Source organism: Bos indicus x Bos taurus, chromosome 5, assembly GCF_003369695.1.
Source record: "Bos indicus x Bos taurus breed Angus x Brahman F1 hybrid chromosome 5, Bos_hybrid_MaternalHap_v2.0, whole genome shotgun sequence".
NCBI lineage: Eukaryota > Metazoa > Chordata > Mammalia > Artiodactyla > Bovidae > Bos > Bos indicus x Bos taurus.
The window spans coordinates 110,418,824-110,446,213 of NC_040080.1; the positions used below are offsets into that span (position 1 = coordinate 110,418,824).

The window sequence follows — 27,390 nt, forward strand, 5'->3', positions numbered from 1 at the left end:
TCCAACTGTTGCAACCCCATGGACCGTAGCCCACCAGGCTCCTCTGTCCATGGGATTTTCCAGGCAGGAATACTGGAATGGGTTCGCCATTTCCTTCTCCAGGTGATCTTCCCGACCCAGGGATTGAACCCAGGTCTCCTGCACCACAGGCAGATTCTTTACTGACTAAGCTATGACAGTTCTTTATTTCCTTTTCTCCTTTCCTAAGGGCTAAAAGATGGACATGGCAGTGGTGAGACAGTTTTTGACAATGAAATTGAGAATAATACCCTAGACGCTGAGAGATGATATAGCCAATAGTATCACTGAGTCAATGGAAAACTCGTGGAACAGATACACACTATGAACCCAAGACCACTTGCCAGCCTGGACTTCATGTGAGAGAAATACAAGCATCCAATTTAATGGAAGCCCCTGATATTCTGCCAATTGAAGCAGCCTAACAATATCCCAACTAATAAATGGAGAATGACTTTTCTGGATCTGCCAGAAATCAGGGCAATGGACTACCTACAGATCCCTCCAAAACAGACCGATAGAACAGAGATAACAATACAGCACTTAGATGAAAAGTAAAACCAAATAGAGAACAGAATGTTGTTAAATATAAAGAAAGGTCAGCACTCAATATTTTGGGCAGAGGGAATATTCTTTCAAAGCTCCTGCATTAGTTAAAAAATCTCTGAAATTTAGACTATACATACAAATAAAGGTATAACTGTACTTAACTCAAAATTAACAAGCATCCCAAACAATCTCATTTTAATATCTGGAAAATATAATTGCATTCATTATTTTTATAATTATCTTAATCTAGTTAAAGGCAGAGTGATTATGCTGCTGCTGCTACTGCTGCTAAGTCGCTTCAGTCGTATCCGACTCTGTGCGACCCCATAGACAGCAGCCCATCAGGCTCCCCATCCCTGGGATTCTCCGGGCAAGAACACTGGAATGGGTTGCCATTTCCTTCTCCAATGCATGAAAGTGAAAAGTGAAAGTGAAGCCGCTCAGTTGTGTCTGACTCCTAGTGACCCCATGGACTGCAGCCTACTAGGCCCCTCCGTCCACTGGGATTTTCCAGGCAAGAGTACTGGAGTGGGGTGCCATCGCCTTCTCTGAGAGTGATTATAAGTAACATAATTTCACACTACCTCAACTTTTCCTCTTTGTTTTCACCTTTGGTAAACTTAAACCTCCTAACAAGCTACCAGGATTTAATTTCAGAGGTTTTATTCAGACAAAAAATTAGTCTGGTCTTTCATAACAATGTTTCCATGTACCATTTATACTTCTTGGAATACTTAAAAAATAAAAGCATATTAAACATTTCCTGAGATACTCTCTAACATTCAAGATAGCTAATCACATACATTTGGTAATTTTTTTTTAATTGAAGTGTAATTGATTTACAATGTTGTGTTAGTTTCTGGTGTATAGCAAAGTGATTCAGTTCTACATATATACACATTCTTTTTCATTTTCTTTTCCATTATGTTTTATTACAGGATATTGGATACAGTTCCCTGCTCTATTCAGCAGGACTTTGTTCTTTATCTATTTTATATACTGTAGTTTGTATCTCCTAATCCCAGACTCCTAATTTATCCCTCCCCACAGCTTTTCGCCTTTGGTAACCTAAGCTTGTCTTCTGTGATTGTCTATTTCATAAACACGTTCATTTGCATAATATTTTAGGTTTCACATGTAAGTGATAGCATATGGTATTTGTCTTTCTCTTTCTGACTTAGCCTGATATTCTCTAGGTTCATCCATGTTGCTGCAAATGGCATTATTTCATTCTTTTTGTGACTGAGTAGTATTCCATGAAATATATAGATATGTCACACCTTTTTTCTTAATTTAGTTTGAATCCAAGGACATTTGCTTTACAATATTGTGTTGGTTTTTGCCATACATCAGCATGAATCTGCCATACATATACATGTGTCCCCTTATGCCACATCCTCTTTATCCATTTATCTGTTCATGGACACTTAAATTGTTTCCATATCTTGGCTATTGTTAATAGTGCTGCTATGAATATTGGTGTGCATGTATCTTTTACTTGTTAAATTTTTGAAAAAAATAAAAAGACTTCAATAATGGTAATCTATATTGATGAATATATTATGATGAGTCTCATTGAATTTACTCCCTAGACAACCACCTTTGTCTGGTGTTCTTACCCCAGGAGTGAATGCAGGAGCCTGTAACCTTGGTGTGAAAAATATTATATGTTTATTTTCCCTAATTTTCTGCTTATATTTAGCATTTCTTTCAGTTATACACATAGGCAATACATAAGGCAATGGTTTTAGCAGAATCTGTAACTTTATCATCAATCTCACTCATATCTCATTTTTTCACATTTTCATTATTATTTAGACTTTTTTTAGTTGGAGTTTCAATATCAAACTCAAAAATTAATAGAATGAATACACAGAAAAGTAGAAGGATATGGTAGACCTGGAAAGCATCATGAACCAATGAAAAATAATTAAGACTTATACAATTTTCATACAACAGTAGGATACAAATTCTATTCAAGTTCCCATAGACTATAAATTAGGAGACACTGGAACATATCCAGGGACATAAAACAAGCTGCAAAAAGTTTCACGGCCTAAAGGTATTGAAATCATACAAGTATGTTCTCTTATCACTGTGGAATTATGTTAGAAATCAATATCAAAAGCTATTTCAAAATAACCCACATATTTTCAGGCTTCCCTAGTGGCTCAGCTGGTAAAGAATTCGCCTGCAATGCAGGAGATCTGGGTTCGATCCCTGGATTGGGAAGATCCCCTGGAGAAGGGAAAGGCTACCCACTCCAGTATTCTAGCCTGGAGAATTCCATGGACTATACAGTCCATGGGGTTGCAAAGAGTCCGATACGACTGGGCAACTTTCATCACCATCATCATCACTATCATCACATATTTTCAAATGCAACGTGACTATTACCCAGTAAGTTTCTAATAGCTCTAGTACAGCTTATGTTTTACATTTCCCACTACATTCTGTCAACTGTTGAGATAGTAAAGTTATAGAATGGTTTTTGCTCTTCTTTTTGGATAAAAGAATTTCATTATAAATGCTAATTATTTCACTTACTTGCAAAGATCATTAACACAGCTGGCAATATACAAATATGGATCAATATATTCATGGCAGCTCAAAAAGGGAAATTGCAACAGGATCTGACACTTGAAGAAGATTGCCTATGCAGAAAAAGATGGTAGTCACTAGAACATACTAAATGATACGCATGTACTCTCATTTTTTTTCCATTGATCTATTTGCAAGATTCTCTGTTCTTATTAGGAAAGAGAAGGTATGTAGGCTTATAAATTTAAACAACATTTTCTAACTACTTTCATAATGAGCACCACTTTTATGAAGCTCATTGCATTCATTGTTTTGGAAGTAAACACAAATTTATTCTTCTTGCATTACATTTCTGGAATTTAATAGTGTTTAATTATGTTGTGTTTACACTAAAAATGTTTAGTGTGAAACATACAAATACAATTATACGTGTGCTGTATCCAACATGCCAAGTTTTTTCACATCATATTTACCTCAAATGCTGGCATTCCACTGGAGCAAGGATTTGGAAAATCTGAGGGTGTGGGTACACATTTGGTGTCATCTGGAGTTTGCACCGACCAAGTATTTGCAAACACAGCAATGTCTTCTGTATAGTCCTCTATTTCACACAAACACACACACAAAAATATGTGTAATAGGATCACTTTCCACAAACACACAGTTCACCAACATAAAATTTCTGGTCAAAAAGCTAAACTCAGTAACTTTATAATTACCAATGATATTAGACTATAGAATTACTTTAGCATAATATCCATAAAGATACACTGAACAAAGTTTAAGTACCAAATACCAATAATACCATTGGAGTAGAAAAAGAAAACTTCATTGAAGGAACATGGGGGAGGGTTGAAAGTGAGTGGCACCACATGCATACCAGTAAAGTACTAATTAGCCTGCAGTGTATACTGCAAAGAGGAGAAAAGTATGCATACAACTAAAAACATAAGTAAAAGTTTGGTATAAAAATTTTCAAACAGCCCTTTCATTCTAGTTGACATTAGTCGGAACCTTACTAAAATTGTAGCTTCATTTAGGGGGTACCTAGCACCCTCGTGGAGATGTCAGAGGATGGTCATACAGACAATGAAAAACCGGAAAAGACAGCTGGAGAAGAGGGGACTAAGAAGTGAATTCATTTCATGTGAATATGATGAATAGTGTTTCTAAAGATGCTCAGGACAGATTAAGAATCCACATGCCTTCCCAGCATTATTCTGAAGCAAGATGCAGGAGCTAATGTACAGCAGCAATAAGCAGACAGTTGCTGGAGAGCACTCTGGGCCATCTACCTGTCAAAGGACAAGTTCAGGGCCTGACATGAAAGTGAATTCTGCCCCACATTCAGACAAGGGCAGAATCTGAAACCATGATTCCTTAGCAGATCCAAACAAGATGACATCTTGAAGTTCCATCTAACAGCTAGCCTTCGTGTCTGAGTGTTAGCTTCTCCACCACTGAGATATACACAGCCACAGGTCTACCATGCAATACAAGTTACTGCACCACAAGAATCAAAAATAGCAAGTCAAATGGTTCACTACTCTCAGTTTCTTCCAGATAGGAAGATGTCTACTTACTACTACCAATTGTTGGAAAGATTGTGGAAGTTTATCCATAAGAAAGCTTTGCTCTGTTAGTATAAAATCCCAAACTTTACTGGGGCCTGAAAGACTTTCTGATCTGGCCTCTGCACTCCCCCAACTCCCTACCTCCTCATCCACTCTATCCCACCCCAACTCTCTTACATCTTCCACTCCTATTCTTGGTCAACCAACTCCAAGCTTTCCGGCTTTACACCATTCTTCACTTACGCTCATTCCCACCCTGCTTCTGCTTTTGCTCTTGCATCTCCTCCTTCAAAATTACTCTTCCCCCCAACTTTCCCTCTGCTGTCTCCCTGACTTCATGTGGAATTCTATTCAGTATGACCTCCTCAGAGAAGCTTTCTCTGGCATGTGATCTAGATCCCCTAAACAAACACTGTTCTATCAGTCCCCTTTCCCCCTTTTTTCACGGCTGCTATTGCTCATAAATATTGTGTTTTAATTTGTCTCTTTATTTATTTTGCCTTCTACTAAATTAAGGGGGAGAGCTTGTCTAAGCTATCCTATTGCTGGATCCCTAGTTTACTATCTTGTATAGAGTGGGTGCTCAAAATATATTTTGAGGGAAATAAGGGAACAAATAAATACGAGGAAGTTTGCCATATTTATTAAATAGATTATTAGAATCCTAGATGTTTGATTCACCTCATTCTCTGATATTGTGGAAATGTGTCACACTCAACAAAGTATAGGTTGGATCTAACATACTTAATTTTTAAGAGGGAAAACTAATGTTCATTTTAAATAAATGTATAGTCACATTTCATTTCAAAGCATCATCGTAAGTTTTTCCTTCAAAGGTCTTTTTGAAAATATGTATTTATTTATTTGGCTGCGTTGGCTTTTTGTGCTGCACTCAGGAGTTTCCCTGGTGGCTCAGACGGTAAAGCGTCTGCCTGCAGTGAGGGAGACCCGGGTTCGATCCCTGGGTTGGGAAGATCCCCTGGAGAAGGAAATGGCAACCCACTCCAGTACTCTTGTCTGGAAAATTCCATGGACTGAAGAGCCTGGTAGGCTACAGTTCATGGGGTTGCAAAGAGTCGGACACGACCGAGCGACTTCACGCTCACGTCTGGACCTTCGTTGTGTCACGCAGATCTTTCGTTGCAGTGCACGGACACTCTAGTTGTGATGCACCAGCTTAGTTGCTCAATATGGAGGATCTTAGTTCACCTACTCGGGATTGAATCTGAATCCCCTGCACTGCACGGTGGATTCTTTTTTTTTTTTTTGCAAAGTGGATTCTTAATTGCAGACAACCAGGGAAGTCTCCAGCATATTTTTAAAGGTTTGAAGAATCAAAAATACGTCCTAGGACCAACTTTTTTCCATATTTATACACAAATTTTAATGTAACTAAACAACCTGGGCAATCCTAAAGAGGTCATTTTAATTCCAACTTTTCACCACATATTTAGCTTATTTTTATTACACTGCATTGCATTACTATGAGACTTTAAATCCAAACCAACTGGTGGTCTTGAAGCCTGCAAAACTAAAATTAAAATGCTTCATATAAAATGTGCTACAAATGAAGTAATTTATTGTCCATATTGGGACACTTGTGAGAGTGAAAGAGAGACACTATTAATTATTATGCTGGAAAAACAAGAGAAAATCAGGGGTTCTATGATGATGTGTACCTAGCTATAGACATGAATTATGGAATAAGAATCTCAATCTGACAACAAACTTAAATCTTTCTATATCTACAGAAATTCTGAAAAGGCTCATTTCTTTGTGAAATCATGCCTGAAGAATGCATAGGAATGCACAGAGAAATACAATTTTAATCACTGTTAAGAAACGATGAATTCAATCGTATTCAGTCAAACTACCGCTCTGCCTCTAAAGATTTATCTAATCAGCAAAGTACAGACTATTTCAAGAAAATACTAGGTATCTTTTATTTTAATTTATTTTTTATTGAAGGATAATTGCTTTACAGAATTTTCTTGTTTTCTGTCAAACCTCAACATGAATCAGCCTTAGGTACACATATGGGAGATGGGAGGAAGGTTCAAAAGGGAGGGAATATATGAATACTGGGCATCTTTAAGCTAAAGGTAATACAGCTCAACAATGGACATCTTCTTGCATTATTACAGTATGGAAGAAAATCAATAGGCAAGTTCTAGTCACATCCTTATAAATTATTGCAAGTTAGTTTTTTTAAATAATTCTGCTTTACACTACGGCGTGCCAAGTCGCTTCAGTCATATTCAACTCTTTGCGACCCTATGGACTGTAGCCCGCCAGGCTCCTCTGTCCATGAGATTCTCTAGGCAAGGGTACTGGAGTGGGTTGCTGTGTCCTCCTCCAGGGGATCTTCCTGACCCAGGGACTGAATCCTCATCTCCTGTGTCTCCTGCATTGGCAGGCAGGTTCTTTACCACTAGTGCCACTGGGAAGCCTGCTTTACACTATACACTAAATAAAATTGTGAAAAAGCAGAAAGCTCTCTCCAGGCTTCTTCCACATACTTTCCAGGATCCTCCTTGCCTACTGCCAGCTCAGCCATAATTCAGTCAAGTTTCCTCCTTCTGGTCTTCTCCCACAAATAACCTGCTGACAGTCCTCTACATGCAGCCCAATTATGTCACTGCGAGCAACCATTCCGTGTTCCAGCTTACCAAAGTCTGTCTGATTTTTCACTCAAATCCTAATCTGAATCTCTCTGCCTCTAACAAGAGCAGATGCTATTTTCTACCCTAGTTTCTGGACCATGCTCCCTAAATGTTCCCGGGGAAGTTACCCATAGCAGTCTTTTTTAACTCTTTTCTCAGTAACACTCATAAAGCTTTGATACAGAAGAAAAAGAAATCAATAATTAACATCTAATTGGTTCTGCCTGGGTCCAAAACCCTACTTCCTAATATAGTCTCAACATGCCAACTTTGTGAACTCTCTCATTTCTAAATACCCAACTGGATGCAAAACACCATTTCAGGATGATCTCTATGCTGCATATTTGTACTGTGCTCACTTTGAAACACTTTCATTTACATTTTCTCATTAGATCCTCACAATCTGGGAAGGCCTCAGGGTTATTATTATTATCTCCATTTTTTATGTAAGAAAACTGACTCCTTGAAGCCCTGCTCTTTAGCTACTAGTAAACTAACACTGATGAAGCAGTAACCATACAGGGAAAATGTTAGCATATTAACAATGGCCTCTAAAAGCAATGTCTTCAATCAAACATTTTCCTGTTAGCTCCATTATAGGCTTATTGAGAGCACTTGGAGATGACTATAAATTAGCCAGTAATTAATAATAACAGTAAATAATTAACATAATAATTAACAGTAAATAACAGTAATTAACAATTTGCCAAGCCAGGCACTGTATTAAGTATTTTACACAGATTATCTCATTTAAACCTTGCAACTCTATGAAGTATACACTACTAGTATACCATTAAACTTAGAAAGTTTAATAAGTGGCAAAGCAGAATTTGATTCCAGAACTCACACTCTAAGTAGGACTTTCATCCCCTTAAAACACAACATATGGGCAACTCTTCTTATTAATTTTATAATGTAAAACAAAAAGTATTATATAGCAGTTTACAGATTGAATTCAATATCTCTCATGTTTATCTAGGCATAGCATTGGGAGTGAGTTGGAGCTATAGCTCAATTCTGATAGCACCATTTACAAGCTATGTTACATCAGGCACATCCCCTTGTGTCCTCATTGTAAAATTAAGAAAATACCACCCACCTTACATGGCTCAGCTGGTAAAGAATCCACCTGCAATGCAGGAGACCTGGGTTCGATCCCTGGGTTGGGAAGATCCCCTGGAGATGGGAAAGGCTACCCACTCCAGTATTCTGGCCTGGAGAAGTCCATGGACTGTATAGTCCATGGAGTTGCAGAGTCAGACATGACTGAGCTACTTTCACTTTCATGAATGATGTTGTAAGAGTTGGGAATAACATAGCTATGTAATCATATTGTTATTGTTGTTTAGTCACTAAATCATGTCCAATTTTTTCTGACCGCGTGGACTGTAGCCTGTCAGGCTCCTATGTCCAAGGGATTTCCCAGGCAGGAATATTGGAGTGGGATATCATTTCCTTCTCCAGGGGATCTTCCTGATCCAGGGATCAAACTCACATCTTCTGCTTAGCAGGTAGATTCTTTACCACTGAGCCATCTGAGAAGCCCATGTACTCATATTAACTATTACTATAAATAGTATGAATTTATGTTATTATTATTAAGAATACTGTGAGTTCCAAATTATTTTAATCCCTATTTTACAGCTGAAGAAACTGAGTATCAGAGAGATTAATTGAGATGCCTCAAGTTATAAAACTTGTAAGACTTAGAACAACATTCAAAGCCAGGTCTGCTGGCACTAAGCACAGTATTCTTTTTTATTAGACATTTATATGTGGCTGCAAATCATGAGTGAGTCCTGTAATTCTCTTGTCTTGTTGCCACTGCACATTAGTACCCATACTAAAACAGAACCTATTTTTAATAGCTCACCAAGATTCGTTTCATGACTTAGAATGAAGTTGTGTGAACGATGTGTACATCATCATACATGATAAAAAAAATCTTTCCAAGTTATTTTTCTACTTTTATAAATTCTGCTTACATTTTATTATATTACAGAACTATTGTGTGTCAGTCATTTAATTTATTCCTATCCAGACTAGAAGCAAAACATGCTTTGTCCAAAAGTAGACAAGTTTGCCCCAAATGGGTTTGAATCACTAAAATATAAGCCCCAAGAAGGGAGGAGTTTTTGCTTTGTTCCCTGACATATCCTAAGCTCCTACAACAGTGCCAGACACAAAGTAAATGCTCAGTTAGTATTTGTTACATGAGTAAGACCTGAGTTGTATTAATTTAACAAATGTAAATTAGCTCATGGATTTCAAGAATGACACAAAAACATTTTCCTGTTCAAATGTCACTTAAAATCATGTAAGCAGGCAAGTAATAGCTACCATTTTTTACCCAACCTAGAACAAGTTTTGTACCCTGCTGGGGATATAAACAGTGATAGGTGCAGAAAGACCGCAGAGGTACCCACCCATTTCTTCTCCTCCCCGGCTCACCTTGCTGAATGATGAAATCATCAGATTGAATGCCATTGTAGTTTGCACACAGACCACATGATTTCCCTTTATGCTCCTCAGACAGCTTCAAGTAAACTCCAGATATTCCATCCCAAGCCAATGAAAATCCAAAGGTTGTTTTCACCAGAATATAGTCAGCTAGTTTCTCAATGAAAACCTGTCCAATTGTCTGAGGCAATGTTAAACTTGAAAAACAGAACACAGGCAATCTAAGAATTATGACGAAACATCAATTACAGATAATCTATTTCTTCCTTGAAGTGACTGAGAAATAAAAGATAATTATGATTCAAAATTGTTGAATAAACCATGCAATTAGAGTTCCCAAGGAACCACCCTATAGAAAATATCAACATTTTTGAAATTTTAATATTGAAATAAATGCAGGAAAAATTATACCTATTTCTGCATACTTATTTAGATTTTATACTTCCAGAGAGTTTAAGATAATCTAAAAATGCTGCTCAACAATTTTGAAGTAAGAATAAACAATGCTCAAAGTATGTAAACACATTGCTTGAGTGTGATGTTGTTTAACTTTGTTTTAATATTGGCTATAAGGAATTAAGAGCTCCTATCCCCAAAATATCACTTTGATACAAATCATCATTTTCCCACAAAAAAAGTCTAGGCATGATTAATTATGATTTACAGCTTTAATGCTGCAAAGTATATCTTTAAGAATAAAGATACTTTCCATGCAGTATTGCATAGGGATTATATTCATAATTTTTAAGTTGCACACAATTTGATCTATTTAAGCAAGGGTCACACGAATAGTTAAACTCCTGATCCAATGTCTAGTCTTTCCATTTTTCACAAACACATACACATACAAGAGAACCGAGAGACATAAGAGAACTGAAGGAAACAGTTAGGCGTTGTAAAAGCACAGTAAGTCACCTAGAATGCTTTGCAAAGAACACTGTCCTCCTTCCATCAGAAAGTATTACAGGAAAGAGCAGGTGTTAGTAATTAAGCAAATGAGGGGAAAAATCATTTTTACTAAAATAGCCACGCTAACTGAAAATTACAAACAATAATGTGAGTAAGATGAGAGGTGAGTAGGTATGCTCAAATATTTCTCTCAAAAATTTTAAATTATTGAGTTCCTCTCCAGGAAGTGAACATGGCTTCATGAAATAAAAACTATAAAATTAAGAATACTCGTTAAAGGGATAGGCGTCTATGGGGTCACACAGAGTCAGACACGACTGAAGCTACTTAGCAGCAGCAGTATCAGTCCCCAAAGAAACGATTCAAATGTCTGTAATCATTTGCACAAGTATGTTTGTAGATAATTATCTAGTCATTAGATTTCATTTTAAGAATAAGAAAATAACTAAAATTTACATTGAAGAATAAATAAGAAGACTTTCCTGTCATAATCTATACTTATTAAAATTAAAAACACAAGAAATTCATTTTAAATTGAAGGTAAAAGTTAGTATGAATAATATTTTTGAAGTTTGCAAGTTTACAAAAGCTATACTTGAGAAAAGTGAGTCATGTTTTATAAAGATATTCCATCGCCATGGGATGCTAACTGCAGGGAGGTATAGTTCTGCTGTGCGTATTCCTTGGTTTAGTCATTTGTCACGTGATCTCTTTCACAGTAAATTTGATTAAGTACACAATTTTTGAAAACAAAATAAAAGATGCTAGTAGAGATGAGTGGTGATTCTAAAGATTTGATAATCTCCCATAAATTTAAGAAAAACCCCTTGTGACCCAGGCAGGAGACAATAACAATGCAAACTAAAATGAATGCACAGATTCATTCTGGAAATTATCCACAGGTGCACATGTACCAAAACCCTTCGTTTCACAGGGGAGGCAACTGAAATCGAGAAAGGTAAAAGATGAGGTGCAGAGTCTTACACATTTCATTTCATTTTGGTAAACATTTCTCTAGCACCTGCTATGAGATAGGCCCTAGGCCAAGAAGAGCATTATTATAAGCATTTAGCTGAATAATAAGGAAACCATCTTCTTCTTACTATACAAATGGAAATCTTCAAAGAAATATTTTCTCTGAGTTAAAATGTAAATGTGATCTCCTAGATTTAACAAAGGATTAGTATTCTTGAAAATCTAATCGAATGACACTTTTGTTTTATAAAACTATAATTTTAAGTGCCCACTATGCTACCCCAAATTCCATATAAAAATCCTAAACCACTATTTAAATTCAGCTCTAAGAAATATATATGTAAATATATTATCTTCCCATTCAAATGGATAAGCTTTCTTTTATAAGAAATTGAAAAGTACAGAACCCAGTTGATCAAGAAAATAAGCCCAGGAGGGGCTGCTTGGGGTTGTTCGCCTATGACAAACCCTGGGTCAGAGCCTGCCTCCCCTGGTGCTTCATCTAAAGCCTTTCTGCTGCCACCTGCTGCCTCTTGAGGACTCTAAATTGAGAAAGCAAGCTCATAGGTTGGTACAGCTATTGTACCAGAAAGAATTCCCATGGTTCAAACACTTGCTGGTGAATTCTGAATGATGGATAGAATTGTTCTATCACATAATTTACTTTTCTTGACAAAGTAATGTCAGCCAAACAGAAAATAAATAAATAAATAAATGCCCTCATAAAATATGCCTTATTAGAGGAAAACAGTTAATAAAATTTATGACAAAATGTAACTAAAATATATACTATGCTTGATGACATGGAGAAATATTAAGCAGAGAAAAGAGAGTGTGTCAAGGATTGAGAGGCAACTTAAAATTGGGTATTTCTATACTTATTAAGCTTGGGAAGATAGATTATTACACTGTACTTCTACTTTAAAATGTACAAAACCTTCTATCAAATAAATTAACATCCATTTCCCCAAAAGTTTCAATTCTAGAAGTGGGTCCCTCTCTTATCTATTCAAGACCAGTTATTTATTGACCCTAACTCTAACCGAAAATCCTAAGTGACGCCTAAACTTCATTTACACAATTTGGAAAGGATTTTCAGAGGTTTAGTTTTATTTTGATTGTCTGTTTAAAAAAGAAGAAGAAAAAATTTATGAAAGATGGCAAAAAATAATTTAAGAGTTGAACTATGAGGATTTCTCCTTAATCTCTCTTACAAGTAGATGTAACAATCTTATTTCTACCAATGTAAGTGTATGTGTATCCTGCACGTTTGTGCACGTTAGGGAGGCTGAACTGTTAAGATTTCTTGTTACCTGGCTGGCTTTGGAGCTACCGAAATGTTGATGTCTGTATGCTCTAACTCAGGGTTTCCCTGGTGGCTCAGTGGTAAAGATGCCACCAGCTACTGAAGGTGACATGGGTTCAACCCCTGGTCAGGAAGATCCCCAGAGAGGGAAATGGCAATCTACTCCAGTACTCTTGCCTGGGAAATTCCATGCATGGAGCACCCTGGTAGGCTATAATCCATGGGGTCGCAAAAGACATGACTTAGCAACTAAAAGACAACAGCAAATGCTATAACTTAAAGGTTGCTGTTGTGTTCGACTCTTTGCGACCCATGGACCAGAGCCCACCATAGTCCTCTGTCCATGGAATTTTCCAAGCAAGAATACTGGAGTGGGTAGCAGTTCCCTTCTCCAGGAGATCTTCCCAACCCAGGGGTCGAGTCTGTGTTTCACATGTGTCCTGCATTGGCAGGAGGGTTCTTTATCACCAGCAGTACCCGGGAAGCCCAACTCAAAGGTTACTGTTGAAGAAATCCTCTCTTCCTACTCTCCACGTTCAGTTCCAGAGTGAGATATTTAGAAATTCTGTTAATCTGTGATGATTTCACTATATCATTTATCATATCTTACCTGATTCCATTCTTTTTTATTTCATGCCCATAAATTTGAATTTCTTCTTGGTCTGAAAAGAACAAGCTGATCGAGCGATAACAATAATACACTGAACCAAGGCATTTAGGGCTATTATGAACCTTAAAGGGAGAAAAAAAGAGAAAGCACAGAAACCAACAACAACACATATACATGCTTTCATTTGTGTTATTAAGTCCACAATGCATGTCTACAGTGTTACGGCATTAGTTCCACGACCCTTCACAAAATTATGACTACATTTAGGATTTCCAAGAGAAAAAAAGATACTGACCTCAGAAATCGGACAACAGAATTAGCGTCATAAAGTACAAGCGTAACTTATGTAAATGAGCTGAATCTTTACATGCAGGATGTAATATTCTAAAACTAAGTGGTATGTACCGGAAAAAAAAAAATAGTTCTGATAGGAAGATAGTAGGGCACCACCAAGAAACACATTTGTAATTTTCATGTCCATAATTTTTACCTGTTCATGAAACAGAAAATCATGAAATAGAGTTTCAAATGAAGTTCTACATAGAGTACTGTTTAAAGGTTGCAAAAGTAACTAAAACTCTCTAAAAATAAAATTGTGTGGGCACTTTAGGAAAGAGCAATTATCAAAAATTTGATGAGAAAATTAGTTTACTAGTAAAAAAAAATCTGTTTAAGTAAGGAAGAAAAGAGAGGAGGAGAGGAAGAAAGGAGAAGAGGAATATTAGATTCTCTTACTCCACCACCAACATAAACCTCTAAAGGTCCAAATAATGACACCAGAAAATAACTGAAAAAAATATAGATAACTACAGATAGATACTATAGTAATATAGCTACTACTGTACTATCTATAGCTACTACTACAGATAGGAAAGAACTTTCAAAGCCGAAAAGTGATAAGGAAAATCACCAATGATAATATGAAATTTTAATATTGCAAGAATGTAATATATATTAATTTAGTGATTAATAGGCAAATTTTACCGATCACTTGTGTACTGAGGACTGTTCTAGATTCTGGAAAATGTATTAGTCAAACAAAATAGACAAAAATACCTGTCCTCATGAAATGAATTTCATTAGAGGAAAACAGTTAATAAAAAATAAAATTACATGTAACTGAAATATATCCTGGGCTAAATGACGTGGAGAAATATTAAATGGAGGAAAGAGACAAAGAGCGTGTCTATCAAGGGTTGTTGGCAGTGGGGGTAGGGGGAGTTTAGGTTGAATGGCCAACAAAAGCTTCACTGAGAAGAGGAAATTCTAGTAGTAAAGATGAAGGAGCTATAGGAGCAAGCCATATGGATATTTAGACCATTCTAGGCAAAAGGAATAGCAAATGCAAAAGTCTAAAGCAGAAGTATAACAAAAATGTTCTCAGTATCCAGGAATCCAGACACAGGACTTCAGGCAGGATAATGGAAGATTTTCCTTAAAGAAACAAAATGGAAAAAGATGTACAGATACTAATGAAGTGAAAGTAAAAGTTGCTCAGTCATGTCTGACTCTTTGCGACCCCATGGACTGTACAGGCCCCTCTGTCCATGGAATTCTCCAGGTAAGAATCCTGGAGTGGGAAGCCATTTCCTTCTCCAGGGGATCTTCCCAACCCAGGGATTGAACCTGGGTTTCCTGATTGCAGGCAGATTGTTTACCATCGAAGCCACATGGGAAGCCCCACAGATACCAATATCTGAGGCTTATTTAATGAAACTAGAGGTTCCCTGCTCAATCTCCCACTAGGCAAGAAAGTCCCCATCCACATATTCAGAGCTTCTAACCAACTTTTAGAACTTAATATTCAAATGTGAATAAACATTCATGGATCATTTGATGAAAGCCTTCAACATGAAAGGCGGATGCCAAATAAACCAAAATAAGGAGACTAAAGGAGTCAAAAACAATTCAGAAAAATAAACTTCCAAAAATCCATAATTGGTATCTTCAGGGAGAAAAGTGAGAAAATGCCATTTATGAAACAAACAAAAAAAATGATGCTAAAAGTGAAATTCAAGGAATAAAAATAAGCGATTAGATATTGATAATATAGGAAAAACTTATAATTGAAATATAACTATGGAAAATAAATATCTAATAATTGGAAAGAAATATCAAAACAAAAAAGCATAAAAATGGAAAAGAGAAATGAATCAGTGAGAAAATTAAGGAATCAGTCACTCAGAACAGGAGCTCCAATATCTGAGCTACAAAATTACTAAAAGAGAGGAAATTAAGAAATAAATCTTACTCCAAAACTGAATTGTTTGAAATGCTAGAAAGGGTTCATAAAGTACCCAGCACAATGTATGAAAAAAAGAGCAACTCACATGACATCTCAGAATGTTGGGGATACAGAGAATAACTAAAAATTTCTGTAAAGAGAGGGTACATTTTAAAAGATCATACACATAATGATCAGAAATCAGAAGGAATTGAATTTTTAAATTCTGAAAGTGATTTGCAAGACTTCAAAAATTTCTCTCCTGTGCACTTTGAGATGTGAGTAACCACTAGTCAAATCCATCACTTGCCTTCACTAATCAAGGCCATCTTAATTGTTGCTGCAAAAGATAGGCATGTACTCCAAGGAGCAGGTAGTCTAAACAATAAGATGTCTGCCCAAGTTGTTTTCCAGGAACTTCAAGTCAGGGGTGTCTAGTTTGAGTTAAACTGGTTAAGACTGGAAAGGATTCCTGCCCCTTCAAGTGTCCACACACAAGTGTCCCTCTCCAGAAAGCACTACAAACAAGCACTGTCCCCGTGAGCAGAGCGTCCAATAAGCTTGTCAGAGCCTATGTCTCAATTATAAACAAAAATTCAAGAACTGCTAGACATTTCACAGGACCTAAGAAACAAGGGTGGCTCTAGGGGTAATCTGCCTGTCAATGCAGGAGATGTAACAGATGCGGGTTCTATTCCCGGGTCAGGAAGATCCCCGGGTGTAGGAAATGGCAACCTGCTCCACTATTCTTGCCTGGAAAATTCCATGGACAGAGGAGCCTGGTAGGCTACAGTCCATTGAGCCGCAGAGAGTCAAACATGCCTGAGTGACTAAGCACAAGAAACAAGGAATCCAATACAGGAGAGAGAAGAATGAAACTCACCAGGAAAATGTGAAAAGAAATTCCAAATGCTAGGTGTACAGTAGGCTCAAAAGCAACCAGTCCCAACTGGCACAGGAGAATGAAAAACTGAGACAGGGATAACTCGTGGGAAGGAAAGAGAAACCAAAACAGCCTGATTTATCTGACCATATTGAGAAGAGTTAGAGGAAAAAAATGATTAAAGTATAGAAAATGCAGTTAAAAAAAAAAAGAGATAACTTAATTCCATAAAACTGTACAAAGAGATATGAAACCACAATAACATTAGGCTCGGCTCTCAACAATACTTATATAGCTATTGTTCATATATGTAAAATATGTAAATGACAATATAAAAACCACATATGATGTAACCAATAACAGTGATAGAATTCCATTAACAAGAGGGAAGGAAAGTGTGAGTGTGAGTGTGTGTGTGTGTGTGTATAGTAGAAGCAGGAAGGATAATGTGACAGATGACTTCCCATTTTGCACACTAAAAAGTGAAGAAATAAGTCCTAACTTTGAAAAATAAAGAAATAATAGCACATTTTAATGTGTTAGGTAAAAACAAGAAGAAATAGCTAAAAAAATGAAGTAATTGCCTTTGGAGAGTCAGATTTTAGCTGGGGTCAAGGAGTGAAGGAAAGAGGGGCTATTTCTACCTTCATGTATCTTGATGCAATCTTTTAAACTAAATATATTATTTTCATAAAAATAAAATTGAATTTAAAGAAAAAGTGTCAAAAATATAAAAGTATATAGGCATAAAGATATTTATAAATACATGTCTTTTAAAATACTGAAATATTTTAAAATCTAAATGTCTAAAACAGAATATAATTAAATAATTTCATTACTCCATAGTTGGAACAAGTACAGCTAACAAAATTTGTGTTTGTCAAAAACATTGGACGTGGAAAATAGTTCTTAGTTCTTAGGTGAAATTGTGGGGAAGAAAATTATACATAGTAAAGTTTCAACTTTATAAGTGTGTATAAAGTCCAGAGGAAAAATTTAGAGGGAAATATATGAAGCCATTAACACTAGTAAGTCTTGACTGATAATTCTAATAGTATTTTTAGACTTCTTTGAAGTTTTCCAATTTTCTACAAAAGAGGTGAACAACTTGACAATCAGAGAAAAGATGACATTTAAAATAAATGGATTTGTTGATGTGAAAACAAATTCTACCAACCAAACAGAGCCAAGTAGAAACAATATCTATTAACTCTGAAAGCACAGCTGAGCTTTGTGTGTTATTCTCTCTCAATTATCTAGTTGACACCTTAGTCCTCAAAAGGGCCACTGGACAAGAACATTTCAATGTGAGTCAGAAGGTGTTTGAGTGATAAACTCAGTAACTCCTTCCCAGAGCGGAGGAGTAAAGGACAACAGCGAACTGAGAACAGGAGCCCTGTATGAACTAAAAACGCATATCATCAACTCCCCTATCTAAAGAGACCTCCAATTTTTTATCCCTATGTCCCATAAGTTAACTTTCAATAGACTTCATTTTCTTTTGAGGTCATAGGGATTTGTTACTGTTAAAAAGCATCAGGACTGAATTTTTAATATTTCCCTCGTCTAAGAGAGGAGGAGATTCAGGCAACTCCGACACGTCAGAGAGATTCAAAAAGAGCTTCAAACACATGATGGTTATGGAGGGTTTTAGATTTAGAACAGGACAGCACTCCGGTTTTCTGGTTTTGCTGAGATATCAGAAAATTCAGAGGAAAACGCAGGCAGGGAAAAAGGTCCCTTCCTGACTTCCTTACAACAGCCAGAGGCACTCTGAAGCTTACATTTTGAGATGTTTCTCCTATGAATTCTTCTGAAGTAAGAATGCTGCAACTAAGAACTAACTCTGAGTTCAATCATATAGTATAATCTACCTAGAAATTAGCTACCTATCCTCTAGCTTGTGTTTATGTAATTCATACACTCCATTTCATAAACTCCAGTCCCCAGTTCACAGTGAGATATGTCTTTTAAGGAAATCCAGATGACCATCACACTGGAAATGTCAAGAAGGAAGCATATACGAGTAACATGATTGATGCCTGAAACTACCTTCTCTTTTTGAATTGATCAAATAAAAACTGAAAAATTAGTATATCAACTGGAGTTCTTATTACGATATCCACGATACAGACATTCCTGCATTGCCTACACGTCCCTACCTTATGGATCCAGACCAGTCTTCTCCCAATCCTAGGGCCCATCTTCATAGAAACATGCTCAAAATACTTGCAAATTTGGCCCTTCCCATTCAGAATCAGCCCCCTCCTTCCCTAATAAGAGCGCTAAGTATTCATGCTATGATTACTATATATTTTTCATCATCTGTCTAGTACTTTAAAAATACAGACTTGGCCATAAATAATTAAGTTAATTATGTCGTAGGATCACCTACCCACACAGTATACTGAGGCTCCAAATTACCACAGTCCTTTGCAAAAATGTAAGAACAGTTTCCTGGGAAATAATAGTAGATGCCATCAAAAGTTTCAAAGTGGTATTGCCCCCAGGTTTTGCAAATCCCATCTCTGCCATTGCCCATGTTTGGCACTGAAAAGAAAGAGGATAATATTTAGTAGAATAAAACAAATGATACCTGTTTCTTACTAAGTTCAGTCATGGTTGCTGTTGCTGCTGCCAAGTCGCTTCAGTCGTGTCCGACTCTGTGCGACCCCATAGACAGCAGCCCACCAGGCTCCTCTGTCCCTGGGATTCTCCAGGCAAGAACACTGGAGTGGGTTGCCATTTCCTTCTCCAATGCATAAAAGTGAAAAACGAAATTGAAGTCGCTCAGCCGTGTCCGACTCTTAGCGACCCCACGGACTGCAGCCTACCAGGCTCCTCCGTCCATGGGATTCTCCAGGCAAGAGTACTAGAGAGGGGTGCCATTGCCTTCTCCATCAGTCATGGTAGGTGATTCTAATTTTCATTAAAATAAATGTTTACTTCTTTGGTGGACAACATCACAGGAAAAAATACCTAACATAAAGCTCTCAAAACTATCAAATTCCCCTGAAGAAAAACATGGTCTTCAAGTTGAAGACAGAATTTATGTTAGAAACTTCCTTAATTTTTGCTTTCAAACAAAGACTTTGGAGGTGAGAAAGAGAGGGAAGAATGATACAGTAAAAGAAGGTGATAGTGATAAAGCAAATATAATGGCTCTAAAAAAGAGAAATGTCACCACAAAGTATCCTAAAAATTAACACTGGCAGCTTTAGAATGTTCTGGTCTCTGCAATTCTTTGAAAATAACTTAGGATCCACAGAGAAAACTAATCATTGGCCAAAAAGTCATGTTTATAAATCTAGGACCTGGGAATGAGGAGCATTAGTCACCCAAAGCATACTGGAATTCATGACCTCAAACTGGTCACATTGTAAGCAGTGTCTGTCTTAAAGCATGCAACTTCATCTCCTGTGCCTTCATGTCTATCTCCCTTTACACCTTTGTGGATGGCCCATTTTTATTTTCACTACCCTTCTTTCTAGATTAATATGGGAATCAGTGACATTTACTGAGCATTCATTGATTAAGACATTAGAGTATGTTAATATACTTTATAGGTAGCATAGAGAGAAGGCACAATCGTATCTTTTCTTTTTGTAATTTATGTAAATGTATTAGCTTTCGCCAACTTAGACCTGTTCAGGAAAAAATACAGAGCTAGCTATTCATTATTCAGGCAGTCTTTTCTGGTAGTATGCCTTATGTCTGTTGCATATTTTCATAAAATCTTGCACTTTATAGCACATCATAAATGTAATTACTGTTATCTTATATCCTAGTCCTGTCCTCTAGACTGTAATCTCCATCAGGGCAGAAACATGTCTATATTATTCACTTTTCCCAGTGTCCAGCCTGGGATCTAGTAGATGCTCAGTAAATATTCATTAAACAAATGGATTTTATTATTTATTATTGATATAGGCTCCTATATTAGATACTGTGAATAAAAAAAAATGTTTAAGAACCCTCTGCTTTGAAGAGTTCTCAATACTATTTCTCTCTTAAAAAAAATGTAAGTGTTAGTTGCTCAGTCATATCTGACTCTTTGTGACCCTATGGACTGCAGCCCATCAGGCTCCTCTGTCCATAGGATTCTCCAGGCAAGAATATCAGAGTGAGTAGCCATTCCCTTCTCCAGGGGATCTTCCTGACCCAGGAATCGAACCTGGGTCTCTGGAATTGCAGGCAGATTGTTTACTGTCTGAGCTGCCAGAGAAGCCCATGTACAGAATATGCCATTAATTCAAAGTCAGAAAAGAAAGAGTGGCTTCAAATAAAAAATCTAATTTATAAAGCAAAAGAAAGATGAATGGAAACCTGGTTTTAATGGGGCAATACAATTTAAAATGGAAAAAAACACTTGAATCACATTTTTTAAAAGTACTTTAGGAATAAACCTGACTAAGGAAGTTTAAGACTCATACCCTGAGAACTATAAGATATTGATATAGGAAATTGAAGACGATTTAAAGAAATGGAAAAATATCCCATGCTCTGGGGTTAGAAGAATTAATATTGTTAAAATAGCCATACTACCCAAAGTGAAATACCAATTTAATGCAATCCCTATCAAATTACCCATGACATTTTTCATAGAACTAGAACAAATAATCCTAAAATTTATATGAACCATAAAAGTCCAGGATTGACAAACCAATCCTGAGGAAAAATAACGAAGCAGGAAGCCTAACCCTCCCAGACTTGAAACAATAGCACAAAGCTACAGTAATCAAATCAGTGTGGTGCTGGAATAAAAGCAGACAGATGGATCAATGTAACAGAATAGATAGCCCAGAAATAAACCCATATACCTATGGTCAATTAATCTTTGACAAAGGAGGCAAGAATATACAATGGGGAAAAGACAGTCTGTTCAGCAAATGGTGTTGGGAAAGCTGGACAGCCACATGTAAATCAATGAAGCTAGAACACTCCATACCACATACAAAAATAAGCTCAAAATGGCTTAAAGACTTACATAGAAGATATGACATCATGAAACTTCTAGAAGAACACAGGCAAAGCTTTATTTTATGTAAATCATACCAATATTTCCTTAGATCGGTCTCCCAAGGCAACAGAAACTAAAGCAAAAAATAAACAAATGGGACCTAACCAAACATAAGCTTTTACACAGCAAAGGAAAGCTTAGAAAGAAAAGACAACCTGTGCACTGAGAGAAAATATTTGCAAGTGATGCGAGAAACAAAAGCTTAATTCCAAAAATGTACAATCAGCTCACACAGCACAATAACAAAAAACAAAACAAACAACACGATAAAAAAATGAGCATAAGACCCAAATAAACATTTTTCTAAAGAAGGCATACAGGTGGCCAAAATCACTAATTATCAGAGAAATGCAAATCAAAGCTACAATGAGGTACCATCTCACACTGGTCAGAATGGCCATCATGTAAAAGTCTACAAATAACAAATATGCTGGAGAGGATGTGGGGGAAAGAGACCCTTCCTACTCCACTAGTGGGAAAGTAAATAGGTACATCCATCATGGAAAACAGTATGGAGGTTCCTCAAAAACTAAAAATAGAGTTGCCATATGACCCAGCAAGCCCACTCCTTGGCATATATCTGGAAAAAACTATAATTCAAAAAGATACATGCTCTTCTATGTTCATAGCAGTGCTATTCACAATAGCCAAGACATGGAACAACCTAAACGTCCATTGACAGATGAATGGATAAAGTTGTGATATGTATATACAATGGAATACTCCTCAGCCATAAAAATAATGGAGAAGGCAATGGCACCCCACTCCAGTACTCTTGCCTGGAAAATCCCATGGACGGAGGAGCCTGGTAGGCTGTAGTCCATGGGGTCGCTAAGAGTCGGACACAACTGAGTGACTTCACTTTCACTTTTCATTTTCATGCATTGGAGAAGGAAATGGCAACTCACTCCAGTGTTCTTGCCTGGAGAATCCCAGGGATGGGGGAGCCTGGTGGGCTTCCGTCTATGGGGTCGCACAGAGTCGGACGCGACTGAAGTGACTTAGCAGCATAAAAATAAAGAATAAACTAATGCTATTTACAGCTACATGGATGGACCCAGAGATTATCACACTGCGCAAAGTAAGCCAGAAAGAGAAACACAAATATCACATGATATCACTCACGTGTAGAATCTAAAATATGACACAAATGAACCTATCTTCAAAGCAGAAATAGATTCGTAGACATACAGAACAGACTTGTGGCTGCCAAGGTGGATGGGAATGGGGAAGGGATGGACTGGGAGTTTGGGACTAGAGGATGAAAATTATTACATGTAGAATGGGTAAACTGAAAGGTCCTATTGTATAGCACAGGGAACTGTATTCAATATCCTTGAACCATGATAGAAAAAATACGGAAAAAAAACAATATAATACTGGATCATCGAAAAAGCAAGAGAGTTCCAGAAAAACATCTATTTCTGCTTTATTGACTATGCCAAAGCCTTTGACTGTGTGGATCACAAGAAACTGTGGAAAATTCTTCAAGAGATGGGAATACCAGACCACCTGACCTGCCTCTTGAGAAACCTGTATGCAGGTCAGGAAGCAACAGTTAGAACTGGACATGGAACAACAAACTGGTTCCAAATAGGAAAAGGAGTATGTCAAAGCTGTATATTGTCATCCTGCTTATTTAACTTATATGCAGAGTACATCATGAGAAACGCTGGACTGGAAGAAATACAAGCTGGAATCAAGATTGCCGGGAGAAATATCAATAAGCTCAGATATGAAGATGACACCACCCTTATGGCAGAAAGTGAAGAGGAACTAAAAAGCCTCTTGATGAAAGTTAAAGTGGAGAGTGAAAAAGTTGGCTTAAAGCTCAACATTCAGAAGACGAAGATCATGGCATCTGGTCCCATCACTTCATGGGAAATAGATAGGGAAACAGTGGAAACAGTGTCAGACTTTATTTTTTGGGGCTCCAAAATCACTGCAGATGGTGACTGCAGCCATGAAATTAAAAGACGCTTACTCCTTGGAAGGAAAGTTATGACCACCTAATAGCATGTTGAAAAGCAGAGACATTACTTTGCCAACAAAGGTCTGTCTAGTCAAGGCTATGGTTTTTCCTGTGGTCATGTATGGATGTGAGAGTTGGACCGTGAAGAAGGCTGAGCACCGAAGAATTGATGCTTTTGAACTGTGGTGTTGGAGAAGACTCTTGAGAGTCCCTTGGACTGCAAGGAGATCCAACCAGTCCATTCTGAAGGAGATCAGCCCTGGGATTTCTTTGGAGGGAATGATGCTGAAGCTGAAACTCCAGTACTTTGGCCACCTCATGCGAAGAGTTGTCTCATTGGAAAAGACTCTGATGCTGGGAGGGATTGGGGGCAGGAGGAGAAGGGGACAACAGACGATGAGATGGCTGGATGGCATCACTGACTCGATGGACGTGAGTCTGAGTGAACTCCAGGAGTTGGTGATGGACAGGGAGGCCTGGCGTGCTGCGATTCATGGGGTCGCAAAGAGTCAGACACGACTGACCGACTGAACTGAACTGAACTGATACTTTAAAAATTAAATTAAAAAATCTAAAAACAAAAAATACTTGAACTAGTAGAGTTCAATGAGAAATGAAAGAGGGCATATCCATTTTCTTTCACATTGTTTCAAAATTACTGGAAATAAATTATGTATACTCTAGTTAAAACACAATATGATTGTCCCAAATCCCAAAGGATGAACACTAATACAGCAAATTATGCCTTCATGCTCTCTGTAGCACCTCATAATTCTCTCAGAAGTATCCCTGAAACTTACCAATCTGGCACCGTGTCCCAAGAGCCTGAAATATTTGACAGTCACATGTACCAGCCTTAGAACAAAAAGCTCCGTTAAGGCATTCATGAGGACAAGAACCTGAAGGGCAAAAAAAAATTAGTTATCTTCTGGCATGCATCTGTTTTTATAAACACAATCTGTCAAGATTTAGCTTGGACTAACTGTAACCTCTGTTAACTCAAATAGAACCCTGGGCCTATTGCCTTGATAAGTTAAAGAATTAAGCTCCTCAAGTCTCTTTCTAGTTCATTTCATTATGTGTGCTGTGAAATAAGAAAGACAGGCTTTCACATCTCAAACTACCCTGAGAGCAAAGGTTAGCCTCCTTCAAGCAATTGAAAGGTCAAGTTCCCATGTAAGGAATCCCTGTCCCAGATGATGAGAACCAGAAACACACAAGCTGCAGATGATTCCCTTGACAGAGTTTGGCACCAGCTGCACAACTGATCAGCTACTTCTCCAGGAGCAAATGTGGTATTAAAGAAAAACATCCATCATTAGCTCAAGGGATCAAGCACAATATAGAATTCGAAAAGAAATTCTTATTTTTTAAGAGAACGATTAAACATTCTATTTGAAGTTGTGCATTAATCGTCAGGCTTAATTGCAAATGACGCATTCTTTCTGACCCATAGCTAATTTTAATGGGGCAGAAGCCAAAGCTGCTGCTGGTTGTCATGAAAAATATTTTTTCTTTCACGAAAAGAAAAATCACCCCGAAGGATTATGTTGGAAAGAGAAAGAAAGAAACTATGAGTTCCTGAGTGAGTTTGAAAGCTGCAAATGAATCACAGTGAAAATCCCTCCTCTAATAAGGAGAGGACAAGAGACCCTGGCAAAGCTCAACAGGAAGGATTTAAGCAACACATCAAGAGAACTAGAGAACATCTTTGAGTGACCATAAAGTGTTTACTAAAGACTGGCTCTCTTTGGAATATGGTAAGGTCATGAAAGGCACTAGTCTAACTGTGGTATTTTAACCACAGTTCTGCAGAAGGCAAGAATTTAAAACTCTATTACCCTTACACCTTAAGATCCATTGATCTAAAATGTCTCCACTTTTAAAGACATACAACTCTCTAATTATATCTTAACTGAGGAGGAATGAGCTGTCTTAATTTTGATCATAAATATAGATAAAAATGACATTTGTCATAAATTTAAATGCAGTTCTCTTTTTCTGGTGGGGGTACATATATACATATATCTTTGAATTTTATCTTAAGTCACAATATTGTATTTTTCCAATCAATAAATGTCAAAGGAATTACATAAGCACACATAATTATCGCTTTCAAAAATTTATTTACAACCCTGTTTATTCTCCTGAAAACAGATACCAAAACAAAACTGGTCAGAAACCCCTGTTTTTTTAAATACAAAAAAAAAAAAATCAAATTGAATTTCAAACTACCATTAGCATATTGCTAAATGGAAATGAGAAATTGGTAAGCAAAAAGAGCAATGTCAAAGAGTCCATTCAGGAAAAAAAAAAAAAAGTCTGATATCCACTGATATCTTTCCTGGTCATACAGTTATGAGCTTTGTCTGCTTAGCCTTGCTTGTTTTCAAATATAATTCATATTTCTATGTGAAGTAAACTTAAACTGATCCTATTACCACCCTGGCTCAGTTCCATCATGCATTATATGGAAATTATAGAGTTCATTCACTATACGCCCCAAAGGGGTCTTTTGAGAAGCAAATACAAAACCATAGAGTTAGCACTGACCTTTTATTTTGCTCTCACCCCAATTAATAGCTTCATGGAAGAAGTATCTTGGAGAAGTTGCTTCAAACTTTAAAAGAAAGAAATCAGAATTCAAGAGAATTAAATTACTTAATTCAAGGCGAACATGCAAATTGGAAAACCTGGAAAACAGCTACAAACACAGAAATCATAAAGAGCTGACTCCATTTTTCCTTGGACTATTAAGGCAAAATCTTGGAGCGGCAGAAAGGGCTCCTCTTGGGTTGTAGTTAGATTTGACTTCAAGGTTTGGTTTTGTTTCCTGAATCTGACAAGTCCTTCATCCTCTCTGACCTCAGTTCTGCCTCCCTGCCCTCTTTGGAAAAGAGCCTGGTTAGAATCTAATCTTTGCATTAGCTGACTGCCTTGCCTGCAGAAGTAGCAGTTTTTAAATATTTCTAAATATTTAAATATTTAAAAATGCATGGGACTGAAGGACCAACAGACAGGGATGTACCCGCTATCTGCAACCCATCTGGGCAAGATACCATCCACAGAAACCTCAGCCGCTGAAGTGTGAGTGTGCCATCCTGAGTCTCCAAAGAGCTGCCACTTTAAAGTTCACAGAGCAGTTAAATGTATCTTTTGTGTGTGTGTGTTTTTTGTTGGTGGTGGTGGTGGTGGTGGCTTTTTTTTTTTTTAATTTTATTTTATTTTTAAACTTTACATAATTGTATTAGTTTTGCCAAATATCAAAATGAATCCGCCACCGGTATACATGTGTTCCCCATCCTGAACCCTCCTCCCTCCTCCCTCCCCATACCATCCCTCTGGGTCGTCCCAGTGCTCTAGCCCCAAGCATCCAGTATCGTGCATCGAACCTGGACTGGCATCTCGTTTCATACATGATATTTTACATGTTTCAATGCCATTCTCCTAAATCTTCCCACCCTCTCCCTCTCCCATAGAGATGTATCTTTTTATAGAGCCCAAAGGACATCAGGGTATTCATTAAGAGCATGAATTATAGAATCAAAAGGTTCTGGATTAGAGGCCTGATTCTGCCACTTTTTACTCCAAGGCAAATTTCTTAACTGCTTAGCACCTTCTTTTACTTGTCTGTGAAATGGGAACAATGATACATACTTCACTATGTAGCTCCAGCATAATACCTC

The 27,390-nt window shown here is 37.2% G+C and overlaps 1 protein-coding gene across 1 annotated transcript in view; it reads right to left on the reverse strand.

The window, feature by feature from the left end:
- Window positions 1-27,390, reverse strand: part of OTOGL (otogelin like) — a 174,013-nt gene that overhangs the window by 139,015 nt on the left and 7,608 nt on the right. Inside the window, exons 4-10 of the mRNA XM_027543285.1 lie at window positions 26,258-26,324; window positions 24,505-24,603; window positions 19,108-19,262; window positions 13,606-13,727; window positions 9,797-10,002; window positions 3,582-3,709; window positions 3,115-3,221 (exon numbers count right to left, since the gene is read on the reverse strand). Coding sequence (XP_027399086.1) covers window positions 3,115-3,221; window positions 3,582-3,709; window positions 9,797-10,002; window positions 13,606-13,727; window positions 19,108-19,262; window positions 24,505-24,603; window positions 26,258-26,324 — 884 coding nt within the window. The remainder of the gene's footprint in view (window positions 1-3,114; window positions 3,222-3,581; window positions 3,710-9,796; window positions 10,003-13,605; window positions 13,728-19,107; window positions 19,263-24,504; window positions 24,604-26,257; window positions 26,325-27,390) is intronic.